At 27.1% G+C, this 12,945-nt stretch overlaps 3 protein-coding genes across 5 annotated transcripts; all 3 read right to left on the reverse strand.

The window, feature by feature from the left end:
* Nucleotides 1-13: 13 nt before the first annotated feature.
* Nucleotides 14-3,687, reverse strand: LOC143896529 (odorant receptor 13a-like). 2 transcript variants are annotated; one of them, XM_077404440.1, is made up of 7 exons: nucleotides 3,494-3,684; nucleotides 2,822-3,088; nucleotides 1,740-2,208; nucleotides 1,531-1,630; nucleotides 1,221-1,340; nucleotides 909-1,064; nucleotides 14-680 (listed from the first exon to the last, which is right to left on the reverse strand). In XM_077404440.1, exons 1-7 carry the CDS (start codon nucleotides 3,522-3,524, stop codon nucleotides 627-629), a joined length of 1,197 nt encoding a protein of 398 aa, XP_077260566.1. In that variant the 5' UTR covers nucleotides 3,525-3,684; the 3' UTR covers nucleotides 14-626. The 2 variants fall into 2 exon arrangements, with proteins under 2 accessions (XP_077260566.1, XP_077260576.1); XM_077404450.1 differs by lacking the exon at nucleotides 1,221-1,340 and having other exon boundaries at nucleotides 3,494-3,687.
* A 342-nt stretch (nucleotides 3,688-4,029) lies between these two features.
* Nucleotides 4,030-7,719, reverse strand: LOC143896553 (odorant receptor 10-like). Its single transcript, XM_077404497.1, has 6 exons — nucleotides 6,337-7,719; nucleotides 5,296-5,761; nucleotides 5,117-5,216; nucleotides 4,778-4,897; nucleotides 4,483-4,638; nucleotides 4,030-4,265 (listed from the first exon to the last, which is right to left on the reverse strand). Exons 1-6 carry the CDS (start codon nucleotides 6,413-6,415, stop codon nucleotides 4,212-4,214), a joined length of 975 nt encoding a protein of 324 aa, XP_077260623.1. The 5' UTR covers nucleotides 6,416-7,719; the 3' UTR covers nucleotides 4,030-4,211.
* Nucleotides 7,720-7,838: 119 nt separating this feature from the next.
* On the reverse strand, nucleotides 7,839-12,896 carry LOC143896505 (odorant receptor 10-like). 2 transcript variants are annotated; one of them, XM_077404411.1, is made up of 8 exons: nucleotides 12,722-12,896; nucleotides 12,041-12,310; nucleotides 9,655-10,120; nucleotides 9,465-9,564; nucleotides 9,098-9,217; nucleotides 8,490-8,645; nucleotides 8,206-8,278; nucleotides 7,839-8,056 (listed from the first exon to the last, which is right to left on the reverse strand). In XM_077404411.1, exons 1-7 carry the CDS (start codon nucleotides 12,750-12,752, stop codon nucleotides 8,225-8,227), a joined length of 1,197 nt encoding a protein of 398 aa, XP_077260537.1. In that variant the 5' UTR covers nucleotides 12,753-12,896; the 3' UTR covers nucleotides 7,839-8,056; nucleotides 8,206-8,224. The 2 variants fall into 2 exon arrangements, with proteins under 2 accessions (XP_077260537.1, XP_077260539.1); XM_077404413.1 differs by having other exon boundaries at nucleotides 12,041-12,314; nucleotides 12,722-12,860.
* Between the last annotated feature and the right edge of the window lie 49 nt (nucleotides 12,897-12,945).

The raw sequence follows: 12,945 nt of genomic DNA on the forward strand, positions 1-12,945 counted from the left end.
ATAAGTGAAACAAATCCTCTTCTAAAAAGAGCATGCCGTAGGTATTGTTGTCACTTTTCCGCGATGCCGATTGGTTCTCTTGCTGCGCTTACTTCATTTGCAGCTGTCATTGTATATTTTGACAGTTATGTGTATCAAAGGTTAATAGTGTAATAGTAATAGCATAATGTTAAAGCTAAATAGCGCGCGCGAAGCGCGCGTCTGTAGTGTCTAGTTTCATAATAATAGTGATTGCCATAAGTATTTTTTCATCGACTTAAGTATAGATACGCTTGCGAGATTCACGACTACAAACAATACTCAAAAATAAGACACACATAATCACAAGCATGTAAAAATCTGATAAATTGCATACGAGATATTTTTAAAATTATGAACCAAATTTTTATGTATGCAAGATGTTTATTATGATCAGAATATATATCTATAGAATACGATTTATTTAATTTTAGTTAAGTTTGCAAGTTTTATTATTACTTAATAAAATTCTCTACTCAAATAATGCAATAAAGTTTATTTATTTGCAAATAACATTAATACAGGCATACTTCTTAAGCCAAAGTATAATTCTATGAAAAGTTGCATGATATTTTGGAACAGAAACCACATTCTTTTCACTTTTTAAATCAACTTTTTGTTGTATGCAAAACGGATATATAACCAACGGACGTTTTTACGAACTAAAATACATATTTTTTAATGGTTACAGAGTAAATTAACAGTATTAAATTAATAGCATGAGCTTTTAGGTATGTAATTGCAAAATTTAAGGTTATACATGTACAGATTAAATAAGAGATTTGAATTATATATATTAAAATGTAGTACATTGTACAATGATTTTTAACAGATTTGCAGTTACACAAAACAATATTTTAATGCAATAGTCAAACATTAAAATATCTTACACTACAAAAAGTGGCCATTGTAACAGGAGAAATTTTTCCAACAGTTAGATAGATTGGTTTAGAACCTCTTGTCATCAAGAACAACAAATCTTCTGCAATTTTTGGATTTAGGGTGTACCATTTATTATTAAATGCCGCATAATATATTTCATTGCACTTGAAAATACCAAAAGCACTTTTAGATGTCAATTATTATATACATTGTTACACATCTGAATAGAAATTGGTCACTACCAGGTAATAGTCTATAGACTATAGAGTTAATTATACAACATTTAATTTGCACATAAAAAGAATATATATACAACTAACTTGGGACATCAAAATTTCACCGAGAGCGCAATATAAACACATATTTGCAAATATGTTAAAAACGACAGAAACAAAATATACCATGTGAGCGAAGGACATATCGTTTCCTTCGTCGAATAGCTAATTAATTTATGAAATAAATTAAAAGACATAGTTATTTTTATTAACACTAATTTGAAATTTTATAATAATATGCCATGTGAATATAATAATATTGTATCAAAATGTATTTAATACTAATGTATTTATTAATTCATGTCAATTTTTTTAAACGATTTCTTATCCAAACTTTGAGTTTCAAAATACTTACGCTAATCATCCGAAATCCGTAGAAAGCAAAGGTTACCGTAAAATATACAAATAAGCAGAGAAGCATTGTGTTATATGTATCTTCAATAACATCAATAGCTCTATATAAAAGATATTTCATGTATTAAATATATTCTATCACATATATATATATATATATATATATATTTCATATGGATTTTATTTACTTATGTCTTATAGAAAACAAACCTAAGCAATCGGATATGCTTTACTACGCAGCATTTCAGAACTTCGTGGCAATTTATGTTGTTATCTAAATATTCCAAGTGATTTTTGAGAATGTCTAACTGACCGCATATATGAAAAACCAGGAGACTCAGAAAATTGTCTATTGCAGTACAGGCCATCATGGCAATAGGTATATAGATTGCTTGATTAATAAACGTCAATTCATATTGTGGCCTTTTTGTTATATCGTAAATATAATGAGTTTGTAAAGGCAGTGGCCTTCCTGGATCGGTAATGTTGGGAGTCAGTCTCATTAATATTCCAAAAGCAGGCAGTACTCCGACAAAAAAGCACGCTAAACCCATTACACAATAGGAGCAAGTAGTAATTATACGTGCAGTCTGTGCTCTTCGAATCATCAAGCTTCTCTCTTGATCACTTTTCAACTTTATCCAATCCTTTGCGATCATATTCATAATCGGTATAACAGCTTAAAAGTAAACAATTTACAGCGTCGCTGAATTAAAATATGTTAAGTTCAATCCTAAACAGTATAAGAGGCACATAAAAAAATTCAACAAGAATTCGAAACAATGTCACTGTTCCCGTAATTAAAAAAGAATATATTATATAATTATAAATCAGTAAAAATATTAATTCCGTAATTTACGAATCTAAATGCACATAAATATATCGCACAAACTATATTATTTATATAAAGGTAAATTTATTATAATTTGTTATAATATTTTTATATACATCATAATTAGCGAAATCAAATTTTGTGAAAAATATTTTAATTAAATGTTGTATGTATTTAATTTAACAAAATCATGCATAGATGTATATGTACATGTATATGTACATAATTTTTGAAATATAAGAAACACTTGAAATAAAAATAACTCATGAATTATTTAATAAGTACATGTTCTACTGTCTATATAGAAAAAAGATGTATTTATATATGATTTAATTTCATTTAAGTAAGTGAATTATGCGATATGTATTTAAAATTATTAATATTAATTTAAAGACTCAACTTATGTATAAGTTATCTATCATACTTTTATAGCTTATAAATACGATCAAATGATCTCTACCTTCTTTTTTCCACCAAAAAATCATGATTCTAATCGTGCAGCTTATAGCTGGTAAAGTAATTTGTAAATTATCTAACATTAGCAAACTGTTTCCGAAAATTTTTATCAAGGAATGTATAGAGGGAATAAGAAGGCTGATTAATCCCAACAAAGTAACCAGCACTCGAAAATTGCACATTAATTTTTGCCGAGGATTTCGTGCGACTTTAGGCCAAAGTCCGATCAAGTTTAAAGTAAAACGGTTTAGTTTCATTGCCCATTCGAAATCTACCTGCGAAAACCTTGATAAATACAAAGCTCATAATATAGAAGGATTATACAATTCTTATAACGTATATTGAAATACATTCTTAATTAGAGTAAACGGACTGTGTGTAATAATTTAAAATAAAATATCTTTAAAAACTTCAATTTAGTTCAGGTTAAGGATTATTCTAGAAATAATAGATAATTATTAAACAAAACTGATTGATTTCAAGTTGGTGTAGTTAGATATAACTGTTGTTACAATAGTTCGATATGATCATAAGAAACATAATTCACTGCACAATGCGATAATCTAAACTTTTTGTTGATGGTGAGCAAAATAACATATAGATTATTATCATTATTATAAATGATATTTATTAATGTTCTTTCACATACAATTACAATAATCAAAACCATGAGCACCTTGATATCCGTCATATTTCGAACTTTCCATGTTCAATGCTATCTAAAGACTGGCGTCTCTCCCTCTTTCATGAATCGACGTTACCTCCTATGCCGCGAAGAGCATTTCTTGCGCATGCTTATACCACTTTTCGAAAGTATCGAACGATCAACTTGTAATAAAGTATTTTAAATATTCTGCCTCTACCTTCGTTACGAATTTTCATCAAGTTTCTAGCATCAAAACATGTGCGTATAAAAAATTGCACGATAACAAATGGATATGTTTGATGAAAAAACGTACATAAGTGCACCAGTTGTATTTCCAGGCTTTTATAATTTTCTGCTGCTTATAACTATTGCTTATAGAAGTGGACTGTATTAGAGCTTATCATGCATTGTTCTAATGGTGTTAATTTTTTACAATAAATTTGCAAAAATTGTATTGTTTGATTTTTGAGTATCTTTAATATAATTGTTATTAAATAAATGGCTAATGGCCAAAAATTCACGAAAAAGTAGGTACGTCTAAATAACGATTTTCTTAAGTTTTTTTATTTAAATTCTATATTTGTACTACTACTAAGAAAATTCTCAGTTTTTTCCACTCAATTAATGCATTAAAATATATTGATTTGTAAATGACGTATTAATAGTTGTAGCATAGTTGAACTATAGTTTTCTATAAAAATGATTGCGTAATATAGAAAAAATGTTTACATTTTTTTCACTTTTTCTATCATCTTCTCATTGTGTATAAAACGGATATATAACCAACTGATGTTTTTACTAACTGAAATATATATTTTTGATAATAATATAGTTATTTGACAATGTAAACTTAATAGATAAATAACTGTGAGGTTAAGATTATAAATACATGAAATAAAAAATTTAAATTTTATATATTAAAACCTAATACGGATTGCACAATAAACTTTAATAAAAGTTTAGTAATGCCAAACGAGGTTTTAATATGATACTTATAATTTAACATGAAATTATCTTACACTGCAAAATGTAGCCATTGTAACAGGATATATTTTTCCAGCGGTGAGATAAATTGGTTTAGAGCTTCTTGTCATTAAGATCAACAAATTTTCTGTGATTTGTGGATCCATGGTGTACCATTTATTACTGTATGCAGCATAATATATTTTATTGCACTTGAAAATATCAAAAACATTTTTAGTTATAAATTATTGTACAAATTGTCCCATAACTAAATAAAAGTTCGTCATTATCACATGGTAGTTTATACAATTAATTATGCGATGTTTAATTTATATTATTTTTGTGACTAACCTGGGCCATCAAAATATCGCCAAGAACGCAATATAGACACATATGTCCAAATAAATTAAAAATTGTCAATACAAAAAATACCAAGCGAGAGACTGATAAATCATTTCCTTCGTCGAATAGCTAATTAATTTATATTATATGTGTAATTTTTTTTTTTTTTTTTATAGTATATTTTGTATAAAGTATAATATTTTGTACAATTAATATTATTTTAAATATTTTTATAATAAAAATTTTTTAAATATAACGATGATTTAGATATTACACGTATTAGTCATTTTTTAATCTTAAAAATTATTTAACAAACAAATTTCAATTTTTAAGCATTTGGACACTTACGGTAATTATCCGAAATGCGTAGAAAGCGAATAATATTGCAAAATATATAAATAAAGAGAGGAGTATTATATTATATGTATCTTCAATAACATCAATAGCTCTATAAGACATTTTGAATAGTTTATTTAATCATGCATTTTGCATGAATATTTGTGTATACTTCCTTATAAATAACAAACCTAAGCAAACGGATATGCTTTATAATGCAGCACCTTAGCATTTCGTGATCATTCATGTATTCATCCAAACGTGTCAAACGATTCTTGAGAATGTCTAACTGACCGGATATATGAAAAATCAAGAGACTCAGAAAATTATCTATTCCAGTGTAGACCATTAGGGCGATAGCTAAATAGATAGCTTGACTAATAAATATTAATTCGTATTGCGGCCTTTTAGTTGTATCGTAAATATAGTTTTCTATAGGCATTGGTCTCCCTGGATCAGTAATGTTAGAAGTCATTCTTATTGACATTCCAAAAGCAGGCGGTAAGACGAGAAAAGAGCACTGCATTCCCATTATGCAGTAAGAGCAAATAATAATTGTGCGTGCAGTTTGCGCTCTTTGAATCATTAAACATCTTTCTTCATCATTTATTGACTTTATCCAATCCTTCGAGATCATATTTATAATCGGTACTATAGCTTAAAAAATAAACAATTTTATGCATATTTTACAGCATTGTTAAATTAGAATATATTAATTTCAATCCTGAACAACAAAAGCACAGAAATGGAGAATCTGCAATAATGTTATTGGTTACGCGTATTTGTTTCAAGAAATAATATTATAATTATAAATTAGTAGAAATACCCTAATATTAATCCATAAATATTATTACACATACATAAACTTAATTATTTATGCAAATGTTGAATATTTTATTTATCTATATATATAAGTGTATATGTGTTTATGCACATATATACTTGCATAAAATGAATATAATTTAATTTTATACAACGTAAACTATAAACTGTAATATTTTTATATGCAAAATAATAACTAGCATAATTAAATTTTATTTAAAAAAGTTTTTTGTATAGATCGTATTTTATTTTATTTTAGAAATCATACATATACATATATATAAATTTTTTTGTGTAAATAAAAATAAGTTAATAATATTCACACAATCCTAAATATCCAATTTATTTATATATTTATTATGCATATTTGTAACTTATATATATGTAATTAGAACCAAAATGATGGTTACCTTCTTTTTTCCACCAAAAAATCATAATTCTAATCACACAGCTTATGAGTGGTAAGGTAAATTGTAAATTATCTATCATGAGCAAAATGTTTCCAAAAATTTTTGCCAGGGAATGTACAGAAGGAATAACAAGACAGAACGTTATTCCCAGAAAAGTCACCAACACTCGAAAATTGTATATTAATTTCTGCCAAGGATTTTGTATGTTTTTGGGCCAAAGTCCAAGCAAATCTAAAGTGAAACGATTTAGTTTCACCTCCCATTCAAAATCTACCTGCAGAAATCTTGATAAGTCTGAAGTTTATTAAAAGGATTACACAATACAAAACATACACAAAAATATAATTACACACACACACACAATTAGATTAAAGATTAAATATATAAAAAGTAACTTAACAGAATACGTGAGGTAACTTAAAATAAAGTATCATTGAACCCTTTACAGTTGATTAATACGAGTTTTAAGATTCTTCAGGAAATAATACATAACTTATAATAAAAGTCATTGACTTCAAATTTTGTATTAAGATATGGCTAAACTTGTTACAATAAATTATATAATAATATATGTTAATAAGAAACACAATGTGCAGGTAAAAGCAATCTAAAATTTTTGTCAATAAAATAAGACATAAATTATTATTATAAATGCTATCATTGTTTGCACACATATTACTAGTAAAATACTTTCCTTAAAATGTTTTTCAATTATAGTTACAATGATTAAAACTATAAGCACCTCAGTATCTGTCATATTTTGAACTTTCTACGTCCAATGTTGTCTAATGACTGACGTTTGTTTCACTTTCATAAATCGACGTTACCTGTTGTGCAGCAAAAAGCATTTTTTGCGCATGCTTGAAATACTACTTCTCGAAAGTATCGAACGATTAAAACTTGCAACAAAGTATATTAAATATTCTGCCTCTACTATATAATCGTTTCACATTTCCGTCAAGTTTCTAGCATTGAAACATGTTCAAATAAAAAATTGCACAATAATAAGTGGATATGTCAGACGAGAAAACAGCATGTGTTAAGTACATCAGTTATATTCGCATGCTTCTAATCCTCTGTTGCTTATAGTAATAGATCATGCATATAGAACATATCATGCATCGCTCTTAATTTTTTTTAAATAATTTTGCCAAAATTTTTATTGTTTGATCTTATAATGTAAATTCTTCAAAATAAATATAAAACGTAAAGATCAAGTTATTATATTAAAATAACTTAAAACAAATTAAGAAATTGATTATTTTTACGGTTTCAAACTTTATTATGTATTTCTAATGGTAATGTGTGTGTGATGAAATTAAAAGAAATTTTTAGAAAATACATTATGAGTCACATATGATTCACTAAATTGTTCCTTAGAGTGCAAGAAATATTTCAATATGAAGTTGAAAGTGATTATGTATTATTTGAAATTCCTACCTTAGTCATTAAAAAATATGTATATGTAGTTCTGTTAAATAAAAGTTAAGATAATCTTGACATATTATACAGAAGCATTTTTATTTGGAAAAAACTATGTTAATTATACAAGTTATCTTCTCGAAAGAAAACACAGGCGAAATCTTCTTAGTCTAAAAAACGTGCAGTGTTGTATTATATTTTAAGTTAGCAGAGCAAATTACAGACATAAAAGTGTAGACAGCGCTCATGCTGTTGAATCTCTGTGCCGCTTGGCGGCCCGTAAGGGGAACGACTTGAACTGTAAAAAGCGTCGCTTATTCCAACAGGTATTAATACTTGCATATTATTAAGCAATTTTTTAAGAAAACAATAGTATAAGAACTATCTTACACTATTGTTTTCTTAAAAAAATTGCTTGATATTAAAGAAAGTTTAGATTTAACTTACTTTATTCTCAGCTTTGTACTTAGCTTCTCATTGTATGTAAAACGGATATATATCCAAATGATGTCTTCATTAACTGAAAAACACATTTCTTAGTACTATATAGTTAAAAAAATATTTCTGAATAATTAATATTAAAATTTAATGTAGTAAACAAGAGAATAAAACAAAACAAAAGATTCAAATTTTATCAAATAATATAAATAGTTGTATAAAATATATTATAAAATTTTTGTGTCAAATAAGTTTTAATGAAAAAATTACTGTTGAACATTATAATATCTTACACTGCAAAATGTAGCCATCGTTAAAGGAAATATTTTTCCAGCAGTCAGATAGACCGGTATGGAGCCTCTTATCATTAAAAGTAGCAAGTTGTGGGTTACTTTTGGATTCATGGAGTACCATTTATTACTGTATGCCGCGTAGTATATTTTATTGCACTTAAAAATATTTAAAGTATTTTAGTCGAAAATATTATTACACATTTTATCTAGAAACTGAATAAATGTTACTTATTAATTTCAATCAATTAATGCACTTGTCAGACTTATAGTATATAACTTTTCCATTCTATAAATACTTTATATTTCAGGATTAATTTATATTTTTACTTTCATAAACTTACGTTAAACTTTTATGATAGCTCAGCAAATGAGATTAAACAAAGTCATCAACAATTTAGTTATGTATTATATACAGAAATTATTAATAATTTTTTGTACGTGCGTGACAAGTATTAGAATTAATAGGTATGTCATGTATTATATTACAATAAATATTTCTTGCATAAATTAATTATATTATGTAGCATATATTGCATATATTTATTATGTTTATTATATGAAAATTTACATGACTCCTATAACAAAAAAAAAAGAAAAATTCGACTAACCTGGTCAGACAAAATCTCCCCAAGAACACACTGTAAGCACATATGTCCGAATATATTGATTACGGTAAATGTAAAACATACCACTTGAGGGTATGATATATCAGTTTCTTCGTCAAGTAACTAATAAATTTATAGAATAAGAGAAAATATAGGATGATTTAAATATTAATATTAATTCAGATGTTTGTAATAAAAAATTATACAAATAGAAATTTCTTATAGATAGGACATAGAAAATGCGTAGTATATATATATATATATATATATATATATATATATTTATCAGTTATTTTCTTATTTTAGTTAAGAATTAATTTATTAATTCAAATAAGTCTTATAGAAATATAAAAAAATTTGAAATACTTACAGTAGGTATCCGGAAACCATAAAAAGCGAAGAGTATTCCAAAATATATGTATAAAAAGAGAATGATTACATTATATGTATCTTCAATAACGTTAATAGCTCTATAAAAGGTGGTCCACGTATTAGATATTTACAGATGGAGTACTGATTACATATTTTATGTGGATTATATTAATATATAAATATCAAACCTAAGCAAACGCTTGTGTTTTAATATACAATTCTTTATCTCGTGGGAATTAACACATTTATCGAAACTTGATAAACGGTTATTGAGAATCTCTAATTGGCCACATACATGGAAAACTAGTAGTCCGGTAAAATTATCGATTCCACTGTAGGTTACCATGCTGGTAACAATATTAATAGATTGACAAATATACATCAGTTCATACTGTGGACTGTTTGTTACATCGAAAATGTAATAAGTTTGTAGAGGCAGTAATCTGCCTGGATCAGTAATGTTGTTTGTGTCTCTTATCGATATTCCAATGAGAGGAGGTGCGATAAGATAAAAGGCACCTGTTGACATTATGCAATAGGAGAATGTAATAATTATGCGTGCACTACGTGCCCTTTTGATCATTACACTTCTGTCTTGGGTACTTTTCACCTTTATCCAATCTTCTGCGATCATATTCACGACTGGTATCATAGCTTTAAAGAATGTGAATATTATAATCTGCGAGAACACTTAACATAATTATTGAATCGGAATAAGGAACAATTACAAATTTAAATATAAATGAAAAGTAAGAATCTTTTTTTTGTTTTTTAATAAAAAAAAACAGTTATTGTTATGTAAAAAACATAATTAAATTTGTAATATGTGATTTTTATTGCTCATTAGCTCACTCATATTATTTATATAACTGATAGGCCGGTATTCATAGTCAGATCTTATATATAAAATCGTCTTAAGTTTATCTTTAGATATTCCGTAGTTATTGAAACGAGTCGTTCAGCATCTAGAGATAAAAACTTAAGACGATCTTGAATAAGATCTGACTATGTATACTACCGGTTTTATATATATATATATATATATAGGGCATTCCACGTTCCACGCCAATTCGCAAACTTCGACCTTTTTATTTTTGATGGCTGCTCATTTTTTAACAGGTCTTTACGAGTATTATACCCCTGGGTCATGTTCCAAAACTCACTCTGGGTAACTAAAATCTATAGTTTACGTCATGTACACTATAGCATTTTAGTTAACTAGAGTGAGTTTTGGAACATGACCCTGTAAGATTGTTTCTATAATAAATGTAGCGTTTCCGAAAGAGCTTGCGCAAAATGAGGACTGCAAAATATTTAATGAATTTTTTCGCTTATTAGACAACGTCTAAGAAAAAAATTCGTTGAACATAAAATACGCTATTTAGATTATAGTTTAAGAAAAAAATTACTCCAATTTTTTATTATAATAATTTTAAACTAATAGAGTAAAAAAAACAAAAATTTTTGAATATCTTGAAAACCCCATTTTCTATTTTTTTGAAATTTATAGGGAATATTTTAGGGAGTATTAGAAAAATTTTAAGACTGGTCCAAAGTTTCGCAGAATTTTTGGGAATTTTTAATAGATTTTTTTGTGAGGCAGTATAGTCTAAGATCCCGACAGTATAGTCTACATCGACTTTCACCTCTGTTTTCCTAATAAAAGATATTTTTTAATCATACATAATGTATAAACAAACAAATCGCCGATGTGTTGCCTAATTAAATCAGCTCAAGGCTACCCTTAATTAAAAATAATTTAATTAATTTTTTTTTATTTTAACTCATTTATATTCTCAAAAAATTCTCTCTCTCTCTCTCTCTCTCTCTCTCTCTCAGTACCAATCGAAAGTACAAAGCATAAGTAGAAAGGAAAAGTTAGGTTACTTACCATTTACTGCTCTCTATTACCGGGTTGCCAGGTATAAACAGGTGAGTTGGTACTACCAATTTACACTCATCTTTATTCTTAAGTGAACTATGTATTAAAATAAAGATAATTTTATTGCAAACACAGTGGTATTTTTAATTAAGGGTAGCCTTGAGCTAATTTAATTAGGCAATCCATCCGCGATTTGTTTGTTTGTCATCAAAAATAAAAAGGTCGAAGTTTGACCCCTTGCGAATTGGCGTGGAATGCCCCATATACATAATAATCTAATATCTTGCCTAATATACAATGGCATATATGCATATATTTTTTTTGTAATTTTTTTAAATATATTTTTATATACATAATGACTAATGTAATTGTATTGTGTAAAAACGTTTGTTTTATTTTAAAAAATAAATAACGTATAGATATTTTTAATGTAAGAAACGCACACAGCAAGTTATGATTTAAAAAGTTCAGAAAATACATTAATATAGTTTGTTTTTTATATACGTAGAAATAGAATATATACATATATGATTGATTCCATTTACATAAATAAAATCAAGTTATTTTATAGATTATTGATATGGACTTTTAAAATATTATATATGTGTGTACATTATAATTATAATACAATATATAAATTATGTGCGTCCATAATTATAATTTAGATATAAATAATTATAAATAATGTCTACCTTCTTTTTTCCACCAGAAAATTGCGATTCTTATCAAGCAAGTTGAAAGTGGTAGGGTGTATTGTAAATTATCTACCATTAATATAATGTCTCCAAAAATTCTTGTCAAAGAATGTATAGTAGGAATAACAAGACAGAATAATAATCCCAGAAAAGTCACTAACACTCGAAAATTGCACATTAATCTTTGTCGAGAATTTGGTACAGCCTTAGGCCAGAGCCCAATTAAATTTAAAGTCAAACGATTCAGTTTTACTGCCCATTCGAAATCTACCTGTAGAAGTCTTAGTGAGTCCGAAGTTTATGAAATTGTTTATTTTTATTAATTTCTAACACACACGAGTAAAACCACAGTTAATGTGCAAATATAAAATATTTTTTAATAAAATGCGAGAAAAATAATATTTAAAAACACCTCACTTTTTAGTAATCACGCAAATTTAGTGATAGATATAAAAAAATAGAATATGATGAATAATTCCCCCCCCCCAAGAAAGATCTTACGTTACATGTAGTTAATGTTTTGTTACAATAATTCAATAACTTAATCCGAAATACTATTATAGTAAAAGCAATAAAATAATTTAAAACTTTCAAATACTATTATTAGTTGTACACATGGTAATGAAAATTCTTATATATTAAGATTTTCCCAATAACAGTTACAACGATAATAAACACCTTGGTATCCGTTATATTTTGGACTTTCCATGTCGAGTGTTGTCTAGAGACTGACGTCTGATTCTCCTTTATGAATCGATATCACCTCGTATTCAGCAAAAAGCATTTCTCGCGGATGCTGAAAATAATAATGCTCGAGAGAGGCGAATCAACTTGTGACAAAGCGAGTGTATTAAATATGCACCCTCATTTGAAGTTTCCGTCCCTTCAGTATTGACGATCGC

This window comes from Temnothorax americanus, unplaced genomic scaffold, assembly GCF_048541705.1.
Source record: "Temnothorax americanus isolate GAGA-0224 unplaced genomic scaffold, ASM4854170v1 Scaffold1, whole genome shotgun sequence".
NCBI classification, from domain to species: domain Eukaryota; kingdom Metazoa; phylum Arthropoda; class Insecta; order Hymenoptera; family Formicidae; genus Temnothorax; species Temnothorax americanus.

Excerpts from the sequence above, each read along its gene's own strand:
- LOC143896553 (XM_077404497.1), bottom strand. The coding sequence starts at position 6,415 with ATGATAGATAATTTACAATTTACCTTACCACTCATAAGCTGTGTGATT. Across the intron at positions 5,217-5,295 it reads AAGCATATCCGTTTGCTTAG|AGCTATTGATGTTATTGAAG; the intron begins GTTTGTTATTTA and ends AATGTCTTATAG. Across the intron at positions 4,639-4,777 it reads GCGATATTTTGATGGCCCAG|TGCAATAAAATATATTATGC; the intron begins GTTAGTCACAAA and ends GATATTTTCAAG.
- LOC143896529 (XM_077404440.1), bottom strand. The coding sequence starts at position 3,524 with ATGGAAAGTTCGAAATATGACGGATATCAAG. Across the intron at positions 1,341-1,530 it reads ACGGATTTCGGATGATTAGC|CTATTCGACGAAGGAAACGA; the intron begins GTAAGTATTTTG and ends TAAATTAATTAG. Across the intron at positions 1,065-1,220 it reads GTGAAATTTTGATGTCCCAA|TGCAATGAAATATATTATGC; the intron begins GTTAGTTGTATA and ends GGTATTTTCAAG.
- LOC143896505 (XM_077404411.1), bottom strand. The coding sequence starts at position 12,752 with ATGGAAAGTCCAAAATATAACGGATACCAAG. Across the intron at positions 12,311-12,721 it reads AAAATATAACGGATACCAAG|ATTTCGAATGGGCAGTAAAA; the intron begins GTGTTTATTATC and ends TTCTACAGGTAG. Across the intron at positions 9,218-9,464 it reads ATGGTTTCCGGATACCTACT|TTACTTGACGAAGAAACTGA; the intron begins GTAAGTATTTCA and ends TAAATTTATTAG.